The 22,770-nt window shown below is 42.5% G+C and overlaps 1 protein-coding gene across 1 annotated transcript in view; it reads right to left on the reverse strand.

The window, feature by feature from the left end:
• LOC144253117 (long-chain-fatty-acid--CoA ligase 1-like) overlaps positions 1-19,484 on the reverse strand; it is a 36,813-nt gene extending 17,329 nt beyond the window's left edge. Inside the window, exons 1-2 of the mRNA XM_077795016.1 lie at positions 19,450-19,484; positions 2,210-2,436 (exon numbers count right to left, since the gene is read on the reverse strand). Coding sequence (XP_077651142.1) covers positions 2,210-2,404 — 195 coding nt within the window. The 5' untranslated portion in view covers positions 2,405-2,436; positions 19,450-19,484. The remainder of the gene's footprint in view (positions 1-2,209; positions 2,437-19,449) is intronic.
• Positions 19,485-22,770: the final 3,286 nt, after the last annotated feature.

The raw sequence follows: 22,770 nt of genomic DNA on the forward strand, positions 1-22,770 counted from the left end.
CGAGCTGCCTTGTGTAGGCTACAGTGTGGGGCTTCACTGCCTTTCCCGTATGGGAAAGCATGAGAGTGCTGACGTCCTCTTTACGGCCCTGAGCATTCATCCAGAGGAAATTTAAAAGGTGTAGTTTACACAGATTCTCTGTGCTACTGCTTTAAAAAAGTGGAGCTGGGAAACAGCCAGTGTGGGCTGTGAGGAGAAGCGGCCAAACCAAAAGTGCAGATTTCTCTTGTTTTCATATGCATGCAAAGCTGATGGGAAGAGGAGAGTGATAAAAACCCGGTGAGACGGGAATGGGCTAATGGTGCTCCTGGTTCTCAAAGCAGGAACAAAGCAACAGCATTTCTTTCTGATCCTCAGTCCCTGAAATAGTTCCAGATTAACAGGATTTTCACCACTATCTTATGAATGAATGAAGCTCTTCTTTCCCTGCCACAGAAATCCATATGACATATATCAAAGCATCTATAACTGGTAAACACCACACACACACACACACACACACACACACACACACACACATATTTTTGAAAGGCAAAGCAAGTTCAGTATCTATTCCTAAGACCTATGAATTCTGAAAAATCAGCGCTCTATTTCTATAGCCATAGAGAAAAAAACAGGAAGTCTGTATACCGGATAGTAAAATAATAGATTTTATTTATCTTTCTGCTTATCTGGAGTTTTGAATTGTTCTACAGAGAACTTGTATAATTATTTTAATAAGGCACAACGACTTTATGCTAAGCTAGAACTTAAAAACCACATTGTAAATGCCCTTACAACTTCTCACATAATAAGAATTAGGCATTTCTTACACTTCTTGCTAAATTAGAAATGTCTACCCTGTGTCTTTGCCAATACCCTTGCCAAAGCGATGGCAGTGCCACCGAGGAATGCTTAAAACCTCTTGCCAACCTCTTAGGGAAAGTTAAATTCTACTCCTTATCCATATGTAATTAGCAGAGGTAAAATATTAAGCTACCTTCACCTTCTCAATAGGAATAAAATATAAAGCCAACTTTTCTCTACAGTAGTTCATTCATTCTATGTTTCTATAGATCTGGCATAACTTGGGTTGGTAGATGAAAATTTCATATGGATGAATCTAAGAATTTGTCTAAAACTAAAAACTAATACTCACTAATAACAAAATGTTAGTAAGCCAGCCAGGGCTCTCTGCAGAAGGATTCATATGCTCCTCCTTGGCATTCAGCTGAGAAAAAATGGGAAAGGCCTCTTATTCTACCTCTACACCTAAAAGCAGTAAGTGAGGGGATCCTGTGTTTCACAACATCCTTCTGCCTATGTGTTGAAAGTTATAAACACTGAAAATTGACCTAGGGAGAGGAAAGCCAGCAGCCACAAAGCAAAGAGTAGGTAAGGGGTCAGAGTGCCACTGAGAACTTGGCTGCTTCTTCCTTTCAACCTTTCACGTTTTTTTGTTTTTTAATGAACCCTACAAAGAGATGAAGAAGGCAACGAAGGCAGAGCAGGAGCACTAAGAAAGAATCTTCCTGAAAGGGTCTTGAGGTTTCCCTATACCTTCCCACCCATTAGCCCCTAAATGCATATGTTCTGATTTAATTTTCACAACTGGGAGGGCGTGACCTTCACTTTGACCTGCTCATATACAACTGTGGCACTCAATGATTCAAGCTTGGGTGTCTCTCGAATGCTCTCGTTTCTTCTTGTCCCATCCTAAATGCAGCAGCTGTTACTCTGACAAGTTCCCATGCTAGCCCTATGCTATGTGACATCCCAGTGTGCCTTTCTACAGTGTGAGGATGAGTTCCCAGTAGCAGATGTTACACAAGTGAAATTCTCCTTCCTGGAACATTGGAATGTTCTCCTGCTGGAATGTAATACCCCTGGGGACAGAGGCTATCTTTTTACTCTTATAGAATTCTCCGTGCCTACACAGAGCCCAAGCCAGGCTGGAAGCACAGTGTGACCTCTGGAATGCTCTTCTGCGACTGTGGAGAGATGACCGACTAACAACAAACACCTCTTCTGTCCCTGGGCCCTGAATTTTGGCTTCTCTTTTTACTATTACCAAGAACCCCTGTTTGTTGAACACATTTCTGTTTTACGCAGTGTCCTCACAAACACATATTGGAATGTGACTGTGATTTTGATATATCACCTTCAAAGGGCTTAACCAGTGGGGGCAATGCAGAGAAAACCCAGGAGGCAGGCTGGGTCCCTGACTTACCGGCACTTCCACTGACTGCATGGAGAGGTCACATGGTGGCTTCAGGGCTTTGGGCCTCGTGGCGTACCAGAAAGTTGTGATGGCTGCAAACGCTCCAAAGCCCATAAGTGTGTTGGTCGGAAGGGTGCGCACGTACTGCCGGATGTCAACCAGCTCTGGCATTCGAAAATACCAGAACAATTCGTGGGCTTGCATGGTCCTGTGCTGGTGGTGCCCTAGGTCAAATTCTGTCAGAACAGAAAATGTCACATTCATTACAGAGAGAAAGGATGCCTCACCAGAATCCCCAGAGGCTGTGGCATTCAGCTCGCAGTCTAATAGCCCATGATCCGGGTCGTTCCCTGGCTGTCAAATTTCATTTTTATAAAAAGAATTTAGGAATTCATTTCTGTTCCCTTTCTCCATTATCTTGTGTTTAAAAAAAGGAAAGAAAGAAAACAAATACATTACCTTGCTTTTATTAACCACACTAAAAAGATTTTACTCATAAAGAATTCTTACCACAAGATGCTCAAATAAGTGGCACCACAAGTTTCTACCTTCTTCTGGGATATTACATCTCTGCTTTCCTCCACCTAATCAAATACACTCCACTCCCTTTAGCAAGGCTAATGGGGACACAAAGGCAAAGATCAGACAAGCCCCAAACCACCTACAGTCTCAGAACAAGTTCCTCAACTGGTAAAACAGACCAATCCAAATTTCAAAAATGTCTCTGACCTTGCTGGTACTCTTCCCACCACAAAAGTGGAATATAAATGCTGGAAACCCACAGATGGCTATTCTGACTAGATCATTTTCTTTTATATTCCCCAGGACATCATATCTAAAATAAATAAATAAATTGGTGTCCATAAACTTTAAACCAAACACTGGAAACCTAGAAAGAGGTTATCATATAGTATTTGAGAGAAAGTATAGATTAATATTTAGGATCCAAGATTCTGGAATTAAATCTGGCCTCTCCAGCTTGTTAGCTATATGATTTGGGACAAAATACATTAGCTCTCTGTACCTTAGTTTTTTTTTTAATCTATAAATGAAGGTGAAAATAATACCTATCTCATTGGACTTTCATAACTACTAAATGTTTCAAATAAACAGTTTAGGATAATGCCATACCCCAGAAAACGCACAATAAATGGTAGATATTGCTATTATTTCCTCTACCAACAGTCTGTGATTAGTCCGGAAGACACAACAGTAAGTTACTCAGATGATAAAAAACGATGCTTGCCTACAGTTTGCAAACTTAAGAAGTCAAAACACACAGAAGAAAAACAGATGAATAGCTTGATAGATGTCAAAGCCTCAAACTTAATGTTACAGACAATTTATACATAGTCTAAAAACTAAATGTGCAGTACCGATAAATAAATGAGAATAATTCTAGTAAGAAAACTGTTGATGAAGAACTATTCTGAAGATTGGCAGCAAAGGGAAGGAAATAATAGTAAATGAGCTGGAAGCTTTTTCTTTGGTAATTCCGATAAGTGTGCACATTGGCACTCTAAGTTCAGATGGTACTTGTGAGCTACTTACTATATATTTCCTTAAATAGCTAGGTTACAAGACTGAAAAGATTTTTCTTCTGTTCAATATAGACATTTTCTATGTAAACTCAAATCTATACTATTATATATATTTTTTCAAAGAGTAGCAAAATATTAAGCTGCTTTTACTAAACAATAACGTCACAGGAACCAATATAATGCTTGGGCTACTATGGCTCTGGATAAGATGTGCATGCATGTAAGTGCATGCACACACACACACACACACACAAACACAACATACACACAAACACACAACATACACACAGAGGGAATGTCAAGGTTTAACATGACGAGAGAAAGAACAGATAAGCCAATGTCTTCAGGTCAAAACTCTGGAGAGAAAGCTCCAGCACTCACAAAACCACTCACCATCTGTGTCACCAACAGCTGACTTCTAGGTGACATACCACTGCAGAAACAGAAAAGGGAAGCAGGCTGGGGGTGGAGCGGGGGCTGGAGGCACTCGGCTGGCACTTGCCTGGCCTGCCAAGGTCTTTCAGGGCACTCGTCACATGCCGAGGCATACACTGCTGCCCAGTGGGCTAAAGGTAACTAGCAGACAAAATCCATACTTGACTTCTCAGGAGAACAGGGGGTGGGGGATGGGCCAATGAGGAGCTGGGAGCAGAGTCACCCCATTGCTCCACCCATGGGCAGGGACCGGCATCAGTGAGTGCTGCTGCCAGTACCAATTCTGCAAACAGACACTGTTTTCTTTCTGCTCAGCTTCCCATCAAGAAGAGACAATGGGCGCATGCGCATTCATTCATTCATATATATATATATATATATATATATATATATATATATATATTTTTTTTTTTTTTAAACACTGGAATGAAATAGGAAGTTGGGTGCTTGGTCTAACCAACATGAGACATACCCAGAAAGAAACAGATTGCTAAGAGCTCACTCAGCACAGACTTATTCTAGATGAATTCATAGGAATTGTGCTAGTCCCATCACTGTGCACATCTGAGCACCTAGGTTGTAGGGGCACTGTGCTAGGAGTACTGAGGTGAATGTGTCAGTGGCTGGGTGTGGCCTTCAATGGGCTATCTAGTAGGGGAGACACAAAATTAAACAAGCAAGGTCCACCTGGCATCAGGGAGGGTCTTTCCAGGCAAACTGTCCAAACAGTATTGCAACTCTACAAAGACAACAACTTTACAAGTCTAATGTGCAAACTTGCGCTGCCCTCAAATCATTCCACCTTCCAGTTGTCTTCATCACCCTGCAGCACTTCAATCTGAAAAGGAATTATTCACCCCTTATACCCCCCAACCCCAGGTCCTTCTCTCTTCTTCCCCCAAAGTTTCTTCAGTAATTCCCCACAAATTCTAGATTATGTGAATTCACAGGTGCTATTCAATAGAATCCCATCCCTGAGTGAGAAGAGCAAACAATTCCCTTCCACACAAAGACAGTCATACACAGGAGATTAATTTGTCCATTTTAAGCATCAGCAGTCAAGCTACAGTCTGCACTACACCAACAGGAAAGTTTAATAAGTCTGGGAAGAAAAAGTTTTTAAAAAATCTTCAGAAAACTGCAGACTGAATGGCTCACATGGAAGAGTATTTTATTAGATGCTAATCTGTAAGGCTAAGCATTTAAATTCAGCCAAATTCCTACATTTAGTGGGTGATCACGATAAGCTATTGGAGGTTTTAAGCCATTCCGCTCAGCTGGCGGCCAGGTAACAAGCTGCAAACCAACTTCAATGAACAAATTGGTTAATACTGTACATGGGAAAACTATGTATAAAAACCAAGACAATACCCCATTTTGATCCTTGTGAAAAACAACTCTCATGGATGAAATGGACAACATAATCTTTCCCCTTCAATTCATCTGCTATTAAGAAAAAGAAAACGAGGGGCAATAAATAGCCCTGATGTGCTATATGTGATCATAAACACCATGCCTTATGACTGAGGTTTAACAAGTCTCTAAGAAATATTCACGTACTTGCTAATAAATGGTTAAAACTAACAGATGGATTGTGTTCTCATTTCAATGGTGTTCTAGTTGGAGGTTTTTTTTTTTATTCTTTCAAAAGCAAATTTCCATATCGTCATGTAAAGAAGTTTATAGCCCAGGCATATAAATCATGTTGCTGCTATTTGCTAAGAATATGATTCAACTGGCTTAAAGGCTTAGGAAGCTGGTATTTCTAAGTTGTGAACACACAAGTCTACGGACAGCTAGCTTCTCCTGCTACAGCTACTCTTGGGCATCTTTCTCCCCTCACTTACAAAAAGTGGATTTGCTCAGCTGGGTCTTTTGAATTGCCTATGAAAAAATTCAAAACGAAAGTCTAAAACTACAGAAATGACATGGGATGTAACAATCATCAGGGAAATCTGTCACAAGCCCAGTGTAAAGAACCAGAGCAGAGGACGCCTTTAAACAGACATGAGTAGAAAGAGAGGGAGCATCTTACTGGAACATCACAATAGCACAAGATGGTGAGGAAACCAAGGCCAGAGACCAATCTACACAAGTGATACCTAACTTCTGCTGGGCCACTGACCCTATCCACCATGAACACCCACATGATCATCTCACAAGCAGGGCTTGCAAGCCCCCTTCAGCCAGCCCCAGTTAAGAAACCGTGAGAACAGGTTCTCTACAGAAGGCTGAAAGCACCCCCTTTGTTTGACCCTAGCTTGGCAGAGCTCAGGCCTCTGAGAGGAACAAGAGAGCAACAGCCAGGCCATTTTCTGTTCTTTCAATTTGCCACTCCAGAACTGTTGGATTCTTGCTCCTTCACCCTGGCTGGCAAATCACCTAAAGCTAGATTTGTTAAGCCACCACCTCCCGAACCAAAAGAGCAGTCGGGCTGTCCCTAGAGAGAGGGAGGCCCAGACACTCCAGAGAGACGCCAGGTCTCCCAGTTAGAGAGGGAGGCAGAGGTTGCTGTCCAAACCCTCCCCATGCCGTGGCACTGCTGCCCTTGGCAGAAGAAGGACAAAGACCATTTGGATAACTTTGGGATCCCATGCACAAATAAGCTTGTAGACATAATCCTGTAGTTCCACAGAAAATTAATTATTCCCATCCACGGCCTTGAGGCTTTTCTTCTCAACTAAGTACAATAAACTTTAAACCAGTGGGTTTTTAATTTTCATTAAAGGGATTCAATGGTTTATCAATTCAGTTTCCATGAAGATTAAAAATGGAGGAACAAAGCAAACAAAGGTGGCCCTGTTTTTACAAACTTGATTTCATGAACTCTTCAAGTCAAGCTGAATCTAAATACTCCAACACTTACACCACTTTCCGCCCATCCCTCCTAAAACCATCAGAGAAAGAATGGGACATAACACTTTCAAAAGCAAGCATAATGCAATACTATTTTTTTTCTTTTTAATATTTCATTAGTTATACATGGATGCAATATCTTTATTTTGTTTGTTTATTTTTATCTGGTGCTGAGGATCGAACCCAGTGCCTCACATGTGCTAGGTGAGCGCTCTACCACTGAACCACAACCCCAGCCCCTGCAATATTACTTTTTAACCAATAAGATCAGAGCCATACCTTGCCCATTCAGGTTGGCCACAGGTAACAACTATTATGTGTGCCACTGCCAAAATAAAAAATACCAAATGTGACATGTCCAACTCGAAGAGAAAAATTTTGAGATGTAGATGAAATTGACAAATATTTCCTTATTTCCACATTCATTCAACTCCATATATATTTAAGTCATCTGAAAAATTACTTTGAAAATACCGTTTTTTAAAAGATTCACATTCCATTAATATTTTACTCAAATTCTTTAAACATGCACATTCAAACAAGGTCTTAGTTATCTTTAAAGCCATTTTCTGAGGCATCTAATCGTTTTCTGTGTGATGCCATCATATATTCCCCTTGCATTAAATTAAGCTGAAGCATTTTCCAAAATCATGCATGTACCTACTACTGAAAAAAATTCTCTCAGATCACAAGAACCTATTTAAATAGAACAGTAAAGAATTTTGTCCTATAGATCCACATTTCTATAACTAAATCTCATGCTTCATTGTTTCAACTGATTTTTTTTTTAAAAAAGGGTTTTATAACAATATCTAACTCTGGCCTTTGTAAGTTCAAATACCAAGAACTAGTTGCCCAACTAGTTTTAAATTTCTTTGTCTTAAGAAGGGTCAAATTCAGTGATTTTTTTTAACCTTTACAAGGACCCAAGACTAGGATTGGCCAATATGGTTTCAGGACAAGCAGCTTTCTCTGTCTGAGGCCATTTGGAAAGTGGCTGACAGCATGCCCTTATAATGTGAGAGCTTTGTTAAGACTTTAATATTAAGACTCATAAAGTATTTGGGGGAACCCTTCTCTTATATTGGAGTCTAAAAATTATTTCATATCTAGATGGGAGTATAAACTGAGGAAAATTGGCAGACCCATTCCTGAAGCTCAAAATTAAAACATTTAACACAGAGACATACACAAAGGGATTTTTGAGTAAAAAAAAAATAAAAACAAAAACAAAAAGCAACAAGGGAGCAGTAAATGCAAAAGAAACCCAAGGCACATTCACTTTCCATCACAGCTGCATGGAGGGGTACAAGACTAGCTGGCCCTCAAAGGATGGGTATAGTCTTAGAAAATGGAAAGGGTAGACCGGTTTGTGAGCTACCAGTCCGACTTTTAGAGACCTTCCTCAGGTGCAAGAAGTAAGGGTCTGTAATATTGCACTCCTCCAGGTAGGTGGGTTCCCAGACAACATACCTACAGGGGCCAGTACCAATGCCCATGCACCTCTGCTCTACCTCTGCTCCCCTGTCCCTGGTGCCCCCAGGATCCTTCCTCAAGAAGGTCTACCCCCCAAACCTGGCTGTTCTGCATTTCCCTCTCCCCCATGCCCCCTTCACCTACAATCCTCCTTCCCTGATTCTTTTTGTAATGTCTTAATCCAAGCCAAATAGGGCAGAGGCCACGTTTTTTAACAAATTCTTATAAACTTCCCTGAGGGAGAAGTAATTAATCCTTCTTCTGAATTCTAGCAACACTTTATTTGCATCCCTTGTACGGTACTTAGCACCTCCTGTTTTGTGCTTATGGTGGGTGATGCTTAGTAACTCTAGCTGCTTCTCTTTCTCCTCTGGCCATTGGCCTTAACATAGTGCCTAGCCCCAAACAGATATTTGAGGAATATTTACTGAGTCGTGAATGGCCCTCTGTGATTCTGATCACTTCTCTACCCTAAGCCCCTGGAGGATGTTATTTAAATGAAGAGTGATTCTCCAAAGAGGAAGGGGGCCTTTAAAACATTCCCAAACTATAGTATTCTCCTTCCTCTACCCCCTCCCACCCCCCAGAGTTGCTGGGAGTCCATGTACTAGAAGGGATTGAATAGCATTTCCTGAGTAATGGGTGGGGGCAGGGGCAGCTAGCAAGACAAAGATTAAAAGTCTGCATAAAAATATTCTCTTGTCCCTGTACTGTGATGTTTTATGTTTCACTTACATTGTAATACCATTCCAAGAACTCTGTCAATACTAAGGGGCAAGGTCCTCTCTTCCCCTTGGAAGACATTCAGACACACATTTAGACACATGACCGCTGATCAGCTTAAAAGGAATCAAGGCTTTCCACAGGGAGAGGAAGAGCTCCCACCAGCACCTTTCTTAGGTAGAAAAGCAAATGCCAGAAGAACTCAAGCCCAGAGAGCCACACCAGGGGTGGCCAAGTCTGAGTGAGTTTTGCTCTAAGCCAGTGAGCAAGGCCAGGTTTCTTCTAGCACAGGAGCTGGAGGGCCTTGTGAGGGCTCTGGAGAGGAGGCTGCTTCCAAAACACTGAGAATGCTGGGTGGGTGGCTCTTCCAGATGTAAGGAATGCTGACAAGACTTGCCCAACATGCTCCAGAGCAATAAATAACTACATAAACCATATAGCTCTCCTCCCTCCTCTCAACACATAGATACAAAGAAGACTATTATGGATGTCCACCTAGGAAAATGATAATTATCGTTTGGACATGCCTGATGAAGATATTCAAGTCATGTGAAAAAGACTGTGCAGGACCACAAGGTTAAATTTCAATGAGATGCACTTATAAGGGAAAGCTTCCATTCAAAAAATTCCTAAGAGAAGGAAGTTTCTTCCATTTGTCTTCAAATACTGTTTTAACACTGATTTCTGCCTAAATATCATGGCAAGTCAGGGAAGTTCACTGACCAGCTGGAAAAGGAAGGGGCCTGTATTTCCCACCTGCTCCACAAAGGATTTAGGGTGGTAACCTGTCCTTGTTAAAGAATAACAGATGGGATATAAACCCCTCCCAGAAAACACATATCTAAGCTCTCACCTTCTGTTCTGTGTTGAGTCCTGGCTCAGCCACTGACCAGGTAAAAGATCTCACTCCAAATACACAAACAACCCTCTGAAAATTGTAGGGGATTAGAGAACTCTCATTAGTCCCTTGCACACAGAAGGCCATCGCCATGAAGATAAAGCATTACCAGTGTTTTCTCTACCTTCGGCAAGTTTAGGATACCAATGAAGACAAACACACCCGCAAGAGCAAACCCACCCGAATAAGATGGGGGTGATAACCTCAGAAGTAAATGCTGGGGGCTGGGGTGCTCCCTGGAGAAGAGAGAAGGCACTGTGTATGGGCTGGAGGTCAGGGGGAGGGCTCAGAGCTAAGGATGAAACCAGGCCAAATCTAAATAGGCAGAGATAGGTGAGGGTGGGGAGACACCCTCAAAGGCTAGACCATGCTGGGAGCCTGGAGGTGGGCAGGGGAAGCCAGCTTCCTTAGGCAGAGGCCAAGTCAACATGTTTGTCAATAGAGGGGTGTACAGCTTATGTATCCCTCCAGGTCCTTGCTGGAGCCCAGGCCAGTGTGGGAGATGGAAAACACACCCAGTCCTTGTCCTCAAGGAACCCACATGGCCTAGCAGCTCCCAGACGTTGAAGCTATCAAATACCATGACCTGGATAAGGAGGCTGAACAGGACACAAGGTTGTGTAGAGTTACTGAAGCCTCTTAAAATAGATCAAGGTTTCAGAGTGACCGATGAACTAGAGAAATGGCTTAGCAGAACAGGCGTGAGAAGCAGACAGACACAAAGACCTATTTCTACTCAGAAAAAAAAAAAAACAGCTACTCTCAAAGTTGGAGAAGTCACTTTTCAGTGTTTACAGATTTCAGCAGGTAACTGCGGTTCCTTTAACCCATTTTGTCCCATTGTCCCAGATATGGAACACCTATAAAAACTTAAATATAGCATATACCATGTAATATAATTGTATGCTCTATAATATAATTCAATTATTATAATAAGAATATAATTATATTATGACATGATAATTATCACAATATTAATATTATATATATATATATATATATATATGCCTTAGATTATGATTTCCAACTTACTTTAATGCACCTGTGTCAGTTTTGTTGAAATATTCACAGAATTGAAAACTCAGGACTTTACAGGTAAAACGCAGAAGCAAATGAAATCTACAAAATGTTGGTATGTGGTGAATTTCTTCAGGACTCAAGAGGGCATTTAAAGAACATGGGACAACAGGTGCAACAGAAAAGTTGAGCAAGATTTTGCTCATTGTATGTGGAGGGACAAGAGAGGTATTGTCTGATACCACAGGACATGAGTTAAAATTACACTGAGCTTTCAGGTAACTATCAGAAGCAGTGACTGGCCCTGGGAAAGCTATAAACAAAACAAATCTAAAAAGTTGTCTAAGATTATAGTATAATGACACTCAGAGAGCAGACAGAGGAGAGAAGAGGAAAGGAGATTCTCCTGTTTGGTCATGACCTGCTTTGAGTAGGTGACATTAGCTTCAGGTCTCTATATTCCTTTTATGCTTTGTTTCAATTTTTATTCTGAAAAGTTCCAAGTCTTATTCAATAGTAGACAAAGTGTAATAAAACTACCATATCTCCATTACCTGAGCTTCTCATTAAAACATAATCAACATTTTGCTAATACTGTTTCATTTTATCCATGTTTAAAAAAATTTTTTTTAAGTAGTCTCCAACATCCTGTCATCCAGATGAAACTTCTGAGGTTTCAATAGTTCTATGATTTTACAGTTCAGGAAATCATTTGTGCAACAGTATGACTGGCACATATACTGTATCCTCTCAACTGCCCAAAAGTTTAAACAAAGGAGACCAACTTAAACACTGACTGGAAACAGTCAATTCAAATTGATACTTAATTGTCAAGCATGAAAAAGGTCCATATATTCCATGTGGACATATTCACTGAGTACCCACTATATGTCAAGCACAGCTCCAGCCTTGGGAGATGTGAGAGAGAGAGAGAGGGAGGGGGAGAGAGAGAGAGGGAGGGGGAGAGAGGGGGGGGAGAGAGAGAGAACCAATCTTATTGAGGCTTCTGCATTGTTAAGTTCTTCTGAAGTCAGAGACCCATTCTAACATGCATCACAACCTAGTTTTAGAGAGGAGTTTCAGTTTCTATTCCCCTTCAACTGGCACATTGAGTCATCTTCTTTTTAGAACTGGCATTCAGAAGTCTCTTGCCATGCCAGTGGTAGAGTTACCTCTCTGTTTCTCTAAGCTTGTAATAACTGCTGTTAATAGTTATAATCCAATGACTACTGTTAATGTTATAATCCAATTAGTAATAAATATGTCCCTAATTTAAATGATTTTCATAATCTATACACATGTATAGTCCATAAATATTTTCTGAACATTGTAAAACAAATAAGAATTTAAATAAAGGCAAAAAAATAAATATCCATGAAAGTTCTAATATTTCCATCCTGTACCCTAATAGATGGTCTAGCTGTCCCCATAGGGTGAACATTTCCCCATTCTGAGAACTGACAGTGTGCCGTGCACTCCTTGTGGCCTCTGTTGGTCACCTGCCTGGCTGGAGTCACTGTCCATTTCCTCCTATGAGTGACAATATACAAAACAGCTAACTTCAGAGCTTGCAACATTTGAGAGGCAGAACCACAGAGTCTGTCAAAAGAAACTCATATGCAGGGGGAAGACAAATATTCAACATCATCCAGTGACCAAGAGAGACATGCTGGAGAGGGCAAGCACTGCTGGTGACTGTCACAGGTCATATTTAAGAAGCCAAATGGACTGGGCTGGCTGTTGTGGTAGAAGGAGAATCTAAGCCATGGGAGCCACACTGGACTCAGAGTCTAGCCTCATCTGAGGAGGTCTGTCCTGGATACCCCACAGCTTCAGACCCTACCCCAAAGGCCAAGGATCCTCACCTTTCCTGAGTTCTAGAGAAGTCTTGCCATCACCAGCAAGAGAAAAAGGAGAGGAAAACAGACCGGTGCAACATTACAGGCAACCTATAAGGCGGGGCTGCTCAGCCACACGCTCTGGACTCCTGTTCCATGCTTCGTGAGGTGCGGGGCTGGACTGCTGAGTAGACTATGTCCCCGCCCACTGCACATGCTGGAACACCTAGGCACAATGTGCATGACTGCCCTACAGAAAGAACAAAGATCTATTTGACCATTTCATTAGTGGCACAGAAATGTGGTACAGTTTTAAAATAGAAATACCAGGTAAATGAAGACTATAGTACAGTTATGTAAGATTATCTAAAATTTGACACTAATCTCTCCTCCCACATCCTGCAAAACCCACAGCCACCTGCTTCTAACATAAGTGAAACAAAACAGAAAGAAATCCCTCAGAGGTACTCCTAAGCTCAAAGTTTACACCCATGAAGACACAGGTTTTGGTCTTGAGATTTTTCAATTACTTGATCTTAACTATAAGATCTAATCTATGCATAAAATAGAATAGACAAACCTGCAACATTAGATGACAAGAACATATATTCTTGTCAGGAGCCATTTCTATGGGGCTCTCTGAATGTTTCCTAGTCCGAATCAAACATCAGATAATATGACATACTTAAGAGCACTAAGGTGCTATGTTAAAAGTTCCTGAAAACACAGAAATGACAATGACTAGGTCTCCTGCATGCTCAAGTCTTAAGAGTGTGGCTGGGGTGCCTATGTGAAGAAGCAAGAAACACACACAGGAAAAGGCACATGAAGGATAGAGACAGGGATGCTATTCAAAATATTTAATAACCAATATGGCCAGACATTAACCAATCAGAAAAGACTCAGGCCACTGCTCAGACCAGAAGCTCTGTTAGGCAGTGGATGAGTCCTTTGGTTTCTGAATTAGGGGTGGAGCTCCCTGGGGCAGCAGCAGTTTTCTAACTAGCATGGGAATAATGCAACATCTCCACCTGCAAGGCTGCTGATGCCTTCCGGCTGAATGAATGTCATTGAGCCTCAGGTTACAGTGAGTGATGGAGTATGAGAAAGGGCAGAGTTACTCCAGGAGTGACTCTAAAGAGCAGGGTTCTGAGGAATAGGGTTAGGACGAGGAATGGCATTCCAGATGGGCCAAGGTAGACACACAGGGGGTCTGTTCTGGATACTCTACAACTTCAGTCCCTACCAGGACACAGGACGGCCACTGGGGCATTGAGACAGTTCACATACAGTCTTAGGGCACAGCCCTGTGCCACCAGCTTATTTTCTATAAATCACAGTACACAATGGATTGGTAAAGGTAGGGCAAATAGCAGGTTGAAGCCAAGCTGTAGAAAGTCCCAGGAAATAAAGACGTGGGGCCTTACAGAGAAGGGCCGTAACCGTTTCTGCTCCAGAGGGATACAACCAGACCTCTGCTCCAGAAAAAGTAGTCACTGTTCCTCCTGCCGTGTTTAACTAAAGGCTTTCACTGTCTAACCCAGAGGTGACAGGCTCCAGACTAGATGGGCAGTCTTCAGAGTGACCTGGCAATAGTGTGTAGGTATTGGGCAATATTGTACAGAGAATGGGCTAGAATAAGCAGAACCTGCTGACTTGATGGGATTTCAGAACATAAGTCAAGGACAGTAGTGAGGGCCAGCCATTCCCCAAACAGGCAAAGGGCCCAGGAACAAAACTCCTGTGTGTGTCATGGCCAGAGGCAAAGACAGGTTGTGTAACCTTGGCTGAGTCACCTCTTCTCCCTGCACCACAGTTACTGCATCGAAAAGATGAGTGAGTTGGGCTGCTTCAGAGTTGGGGTTGCTCTGCAGAGCCTCCAAGGCAGCAAGGGAAAACAGATGATACAACCATATCTATGTGATCTGCGATCCCGCCCATACTCAGCCTCCCCATTTTAACCACAGCAGATCTGTTCTTATTTATTTCACATCTTGACGTCCCACCTAAAATTTCACTGGGAAAAACAGACTCATAATCACTAGTGATGCTACTGTGCCCTTTGAGCCCTCAAAATTCACAATTCTCTTGTCTATGACAAGTTTTCGATATGATCTAGAACATGTGGAGAAGTCTGTTTCCAGTAAAAGGGCCCAAAGAAAAGCAGCAGAAAGCAAACCTATGTTTTCATGGAGAGGCCAACCTCCTACAGTGGCATTATTCCACCATCTGTGGTAAGCCTGGGTTCCCGTGCGCACTTGGAATGTGCTCTTTTCCTCCGGTACACCTGATGCATTAATCATGTGTCCTGACTGTTCTCCAGGCTTTCAAGACCAAGTTCAAGGGCAGACAAAGCCATTTACACTTTAATTCTCTAAAAAGCAAATGATATCATCAAGCACTGAACCAAGCTGAATGAATCAAAATTTGTTGTCTCTTTCAGCACTGTGGTGGCACAAAGGGAAAATTCATGGAAGATTATAAACAAGATGGAGAAAAAAATAAGGAGCAATGATATAGAAAAAGGAGACTCAGCACAGTCCTGCTTTGCCACCAGCTGAATAACTTGGAACTTTCCAGCCTCTGCCGCACTGAGAATCCTTCTAGCTCTCAAGGGTCAGCAAAGCCAAGCAACCAGGGCACAGGCCCTGAAGTCAGACTGTCTAGGTTCAAATCCTGGAATAGTCAACTTAACCTCTGCACCTGTTTCTTTAACTTTTGTAAAGTATGGATAAGAAAGAGTAGGACCTACCTCACAAGGTCATTGGGGGACTAATGAGTTAACATACCTGAAGCACGAAGAACAGTGCCTTGATCTGTCTGTCACCCCTGTGATCCCTGAGCCTTGGCCCTGTTCTGGCTGCGGCCACCACTCTTGTGGCTACCAGAGCCCTGTTTCACAGTTGACAGTTGTGCCTTGAGAGTGAAACCAGTCCCTGCTGCAACTTTCTCTTAATGACATATAGGGTTTTCTGACTTAGTGGATATGGGTATTTCTTCCACAACAAACCTCAGGGGAAAGTGCCAATTTCTACAGTAGACAAAAATGTGCAAACAGACAGATAAGACATTCAGCATACATCCCACTCAGAATGAGGAAATGGTCTAAAAGGTAACCCACATCTCCTACTCTGTTGCCCCAACTCCTTTCAATTTATCTTTCCAAACCATGAAAACCTTATTTCAACAGTTTTTCATTAGAACCCAAAAGTCCATTGAAACCCATACATTAATAAAACAATTTTCAAATCATTGTCAATTTCAAGAGATTTAAAGCAGAACCTGATTTAATTTTTTTAAAAAAAAAACTAACAAATATTGGTAAACTGCCTTGTAAAAAATAGCTGTTCCTCAATATACAGCAAGGAGAAGTAAATAAATTAAAGCATATTCCATAAAGTATACAATGCTGTCATCTTTGAAACTCATTTTTTAAAAATAGTACATAACAACATGAGGGAAGTGTTCACAATGTAACTTTGGTAATTAAAATTAAATTGCCAAAATTTTTATCTTTGATTAACAATGTATGCTTTAAGTTTTTAAAAAATTGTTAAGGAAAAAAAAAACGAGAAAATACACTAAATGTTATAATAGTACTTCACCTCTAGAAGACCTTTTTATTTTTTTTTACTTCCCCAAATTTCTATCATAAGCATCCATTACTTTTATAATAATAAAAAATAAATAAGTACAACTGGGGAGGGCAAAATGGCCTTAGATAAATTTCAAAGTGTTTATTTAAAACTTGAAGACCAGCAAATAATTCTTGAAGGAATTACCCAGGCCACCAGTTTTGAAATCATAGATTTAGGAATCAGCAAATACATTTGGAGGCAGATGTCACAGGGGCACAGAGCCCTTTCCTACCTCCAGGTGAGTTTCTGTCCAAGGGTGACATCCTTTTAGCCAGCCACACATCAAGGAAGAAGCCATCAGATTTCATCCCCCACTTCTTGATTCCTCTAAGGTTACAACTGACTGAATACTGTTAAGAACTTGCACATGACAGGATATCAAGAGCTGGGGAAAATTAACATAACTCACTCTGCCATGACTATCTCTTCTGCCATTACATATCACCCTAGGATTAAACAAACTAAAATTTCCTAGGAGTTGACATTCAGCATTTTATAGACACAACAGTCTCAGAGCTGCTGTTACAAACACTGGTAAAACTGCCTCTTCCTTCTAGTTCACCCCACATTCAGTTGCTACTTCAGGGCTTTAAAGTTCTCAGAAGCCCCTGGAAGAACTAACATGTACCCAACCATGGGCAGCTTCAGATCAGCTTTGTTCACCGAAAATTACTCTTCAGGCAAAATTACTCATCATCCAAACAAGACTGTCCATAAAACATTACTAATGGATTCTAACATAACAGAGTTTGGTTATAAGAGACAGTGAATGCAAAGGAATAATGGAGATCTGTTTTAAAATGCAAAGTTGCTCAATAACTTCAACTGATCTTGGAAACTAATGCTCCTTTGAAGTTACAAATATAAACTTAGAAATTATTAGTATTCCTACAGACTTGCCCTTTCCAGAGAGGAAATTTAGGAGAGAGGAGAAATCTCCAGCTATAAATGAACCCGATCTTTTCCCAGGCTCCTCCCCTAGACACACAGCCATATTCCACAACACTGTCACATCAAAACTAAAGATGCTGGAAGACTTAGACGCAAAGTAAAACACTGTGGCATGCTGATACATTTTGAGTTACCCCGAACTTGACTCAGAAGCAAACAGGTAGCTATGAAAACTGTACCATTATGGTATAAATAGATGGCCTTTCCCTACCTGCATTTGTCACATATCACTTCTTAAATGTCAAAAATTAAAAATCCCAGAGATTTCTTTTGAGTCAGGCTGCCTACAATAATAATAAAAATCCTGCCAAAATATGAATAACAGAGACAGGAAGGAAACATGTCAAAATGCTCATAATTATGAGGGAAGGGTGATTTTTTTTAAATCTTCTATATTTACAGTAAATTTAGAAAACAGAAGTTTTTAATATGCATAACTTATTTTGAGAGGAGAGGTATAAGTTATACTACTTTGAAAGATTTTCCCTTTTCCAGTCATAGAATTTTAGCTCTTTCATGAAATTTTAGTCTAATGCAGTCTTTTCATAAATGAGGAGTTGGTTTCAGGGTAGGAAAGGATTTTCCCAATTGAGCCAAAACAAGAAGGAATGTCTCCCAAGACCTGGTCCTGTGTTTTCCACTGTATCATCCTGCCCTTTCATGCTCCAAAATGATGGGTTCCTTTTAGTTCGACCTTCTCAAGCCCATGGCATTGCAGATCATTAACTCAAAGTTAAGTTCTGGGCAACGTCCACCTGAAAGAAGTTTTTGGTAGATTTTTTTGCTTGTTTGTGTTAAGTCAACACTTGGTTTCTTTGGAATAATCACAGGTTAAGTTGTGAAAGGTGTGTCAGAAACTGCAATTTAACCAGTTTCTCTCAAATTAATCAAAGGTCAATAACTAAATGGTACTGATTGATAGTTGGAGTATTTTGGATATTAATGCATCAAGATACAGCTTAAAAGTCTTAACCAGGGCACTTGAAGGGCACTTTTATAATGGCTATTCTTAATTAGGCTCCATAACCTTGAGCTTGGGTGGAGTGCGGATAGGGTTTGCAAGCCCTGACATTCAATGCTGATTAGTTGGAGTCTGTCTCTAGATTCTAATCCACGCCTTCATTCAAGTCATCTACCAAAGCTGACCCTCTACGCTATAAAGTGATAGAGATCATCTTTTGTTGCCTAATTAAAAAAAAAAAAAAGGCCAGAGTGCCTTAAATCAATGATTCTATCACGGCTATGTACACTCCTCTGGAGACACCGCGAGAATTTCTACATATGGCAACCTGCTTTTGGTGCTGCCTCTGACCCTTCAGAGAGCGTTCCGCGCAGGGGCCATCATCACACTCAGGCACCGGTCCAGTCTAGCTCCCAGCGTGGTCCTAGCACGCCCTACAGACCCTGCCCCTGGGGCACAAGGGATGCCTGCGGCCGAGAGAACACGGTCCCGGATCAGGTAGGACCACCTCCACGCACCTGGGCTGGGCCTCCTACTGTGGGCCGGGCCGGTCCCCGCCGCCACGCCAACCAGGGGCCGGTCTCGCGGCACACGTCCCTCGGATACGCGGTGCACCAGCCCCGCGCCCGCGCCACCAGCGCCACCAGCGGGAAGCGGCGAGCAGGCAACTCGGGCTCCAGCACAGGAAGCGGCGGTGAGAGGGGCGGCCTGGGAGCTCGGGCTGCCCTGGGAAGCGAGGCCGCAGAGCAGAGACCGGAAAGAGGAACGTCTCCGGGAGCGGCGAGCTGTTCTCGCGTCCCCACTGCGCACCGCCTCTGAGGATCGGCCCCGCGGTGCAACCTCAGCCCCGCGCCTCCATCGAGAACCCGCACCGCAGCGGGAGCAGCTGAGGCTCCGCGCAGCGGGCGCACTCACCTCCTCCGCTACCCGGGCCGCTCCGCCGACGGCTGTCACTGCAGTCCACTCCCAGCCCAGCGCAAAGTCCTGGTGCTATTTAAAGAGTCTCCGCCGCCACTGCCCACTGGCTGAGCCCCGCCCCCGCGGCCGAACTAGGCGGCTGTAAGTGCGCGAGCCGGGCCCGCTCCACCCTGCCTTGCAAGCCCTGCCCCATCCTCCAGGCCCCGCCCCCCCGCTGGGCGCGTGCGTTGCTAGCGGGTGGCGGGCAAAAGCGGCTGAAGTCACCCGAACTGCAGTCCGGTTTCACAACGAAATCTGAGGAAGGGCAAAGGGTAAATCGTAGTGCCCCAGCCCCAAAGGCCCGGAGACTGCGAGTCTGCGATGCCTTGAGGTGGGAGACGTCTTTTTGCACCTTGCAGGCTCAGCCACCTGCCCCACTGACTTCTTGTAGTCCCCGGGGTTCTGCTCTGTGGATGTCTGGTGGTCCAAGAGTTTCCCTTTCCGTTTTTCTTTGGCACAGACTTATGCGACCCCTTTTAGCAGGATTTCACCACCGTCCCCACCCTGAGTTTCGCCACAGTCCCTGGCAGGGAAGACCTGTGTGGACTTCCACAATGTCCTAGACATGAAGCAACCCTGGACAATTCAGGCCCCAGGATAGTGAGAGCAAAAGAGATTAGGCATTGCTGAAGCATCACATTCACCTGCTGAGTTCTTGCCATGCAGTTTTGAGGGATTCTATGGGATGAACTTTGAGGGATTTTCAGACACCAACGCAATTGTTTTCAGGCTCACATCTCAACTGTTACTTTTCCTCTTAGTTCCTGAGGCCTGCCAGTATCTTTAAGCTCTAATAGTTGTCCAGTTACAGTGGTGTTTGCACCAAGCATTGGGCAGAGGTCTAGTACTGCTTTGAATTTGAGGGATGAGAAGAATTATTGTTAAAATAAAGGCCTCTGGTGATAATGTTGTAGGGACAAACGAGGCCAGGCACCGAAGATAGCAGGAAACAGTTTTATTTGGCTGCAGCCAGGTTCAGAGGGTGCAGCCTTTGCTGTAATCAATCAATCCCCTGAACCCGGAGTTCAGGGAGTTTCAGAATTTTATATCCAGAATGTAAGGGGAGGGGCTCAGAATTTCACAGTCTGCAGAAGTTCACATAAAAGCAGCTTTTTCTTTCACTGTCCTGGGCAAGTTAACTCTTCAAGGACAACACCTGAGAAGGGGAGAGCTTCATCTCCCCTTTCTATCCTCCCGCTGCCAGTTGTTACCACGGGCTCATTTGTAACTTATCTTAAAAATGCAGACATCTCTGTGAAGCCCAGCTCAAGGCCAGAGGCCTTGTTTGCACATTTCTTCAAAGTACTATACTGGATAGGTTTATGAAAAACTAGTAAGGGGGTGTCCAACACCTGGAGTGCTGGTATCTTCTCTGCCAGTGGCCAAGTAAACAGGGTGACATGAAAATAGGAAGTTTATATACATTGGACTCTTTTTCTGACAGTCCTAAAATCAGCCATGGTGAAGAGGGCTTTTCTGTGGAGAAAGGGGGTGCCACTTCAGTAACATACCCCTTATTGGAGGCTTAATATCAGACACTGCACATGCATGACCCTATCTTTATCATAACCCTATGAGATGGTGCTATCATCATTCCCCTTTTACAGAAGAGGAAATGGAGGCACAGAGGTTATATGTCAGTTGAGGGCAAGACTACACCTGGAACTCAAAATGGTCTGCCTCCAGAGCATGCACATAACAATGGTGGGATTATACTGAGGTTTACACTGGTTAAAAACAGATGTGTTCCTTCTAGGCTCAAGCATATTCAAGTTGATTCCAGAAAATAATGGAAGGAGTAGAGGCACTGGGGATTGAACCCTGGGGTGCTTTATCAATGAGCCATATCCCTGGCTTTTTAAAATTTTTATACAGGGTCTCACTAAGTTGCTGACATTGGCCTTGAACTTGCAATCCTCCTGCTTCAGCCTCCCTAATCACTGAGATTATAGGCATGCACCACTGCACTAGGCAGCAAATAATATCTTAAAACACTTTTCCTGAGTGTCTCTAGAGCTTTTCCAGAACACCCGAAAGTAGCAATTGTATTTGTTTCCTCTCACACTGAGCTGGGCTCTTTGGCATGGTAGTGGTGAGAGCAACCCACACACCAACAACTTCTGTAACAGCTGGCTGCTTCTAGCTCCCCTTCAAGATCTGTATCTTTCAGATGGACATGCACCCATTTAAATGAGAGGAAAAAAAATAGACTCCACATTTATTTTTATTAGAAAAAATAGATTGCACATTCCTTTATTGGATAATCTTTGGTTTCTTTGCCCATGTCTCTTTCTCCACACCCATGATTTCATCATTCTATCCTCTCCTTTACCTTCTTACTTTTTTGACCAGTCTGTGAGGCCCAGGGCATCCTTAGCCACTTTCCCAGTTCTGTAGTATATTCCTTTCCCAGGGCTGTGTAACAAAGTATCATAAATTAGGTGGCTTCAGTAATAGAAATTCATTGACTCACAGCTCTGGAGACTAGATGTATGAAATCAAGGAGTTGACAAGGTTGGTTCTTTCACAGAACTGAAAGGAAGAATCTGTTGCAGGTCTTTCTGCATTGCAAATGGTTGTCTTCTCCCTGTGGCTCTTCACATCACCTTGGCTCTACAAAGTATGTCTAAATTTCCCTTTTCATAAGGATATTGCTTTAGGGCTCAACCTGATGACCTTGTATTAACTTGATTGTCTCTGTTAAAGATCCTATTTCCAAAATAAAATCACATTCTCAGGCCCTTGAACATATGAATGGGGGCGGTGGGGGTACATTTCTTTCCATAACATTCAGGCAGTTGTCTCAGTATCTCTTCCCATTCCAAGACACTGAACTCAAACTGGATGCCTCTTCCCGGGCTCTTAATACAGGTGATTTATAACTTTAGAGTGGAGAATGCACACAATCTGGAATCAGATCTGAGTTCCTACTCTCTCTGGCAGAAGCTGTTATATGACATTGAACAGCGACTTCGTTCCCCATCGCCTCAGACTTTCCCTCTAGAAATAAAGATAAAACAAACTAAATAATCTCAATCTCTCAGGTCTATTCTAGCACTAACACTGAAGAAAAACAAAACAAAACTAAAACCTTTCTTCCTGACATTTCAAAATGTTTCACAGTTTGGAGGATTGTCCTGTAGCCATCAGATAGACTTTGATGGGAGGTTGTATTGCACAGTGGTTAAGAATACAAGCTTTAGGGTTGGGCAAATCTGCATTAATCCCTATTTTATCCTCTGTAAACAGGAATAATACCTACTATAGAACAGTGTCCTA

The sequence above is a fragment of the Urocitellus parryii genome, unplaced genomic scaffold (assembly GCF_045843805.1).
Source record: "Urocitellus parryii isolate mUroPar1 unplaced genomic scaffold, mUroPar1.hap1 Scaffold_95, whole genome shotgun sequence".
In the NCBI taxonomy this organism is placed as follows: domain Eukaryota; kingdom Metazoa; phylum Chordata; class Mammalia; order Rodentia; family Sciuridae; genus Urocitellus; species Urocitellus parryii.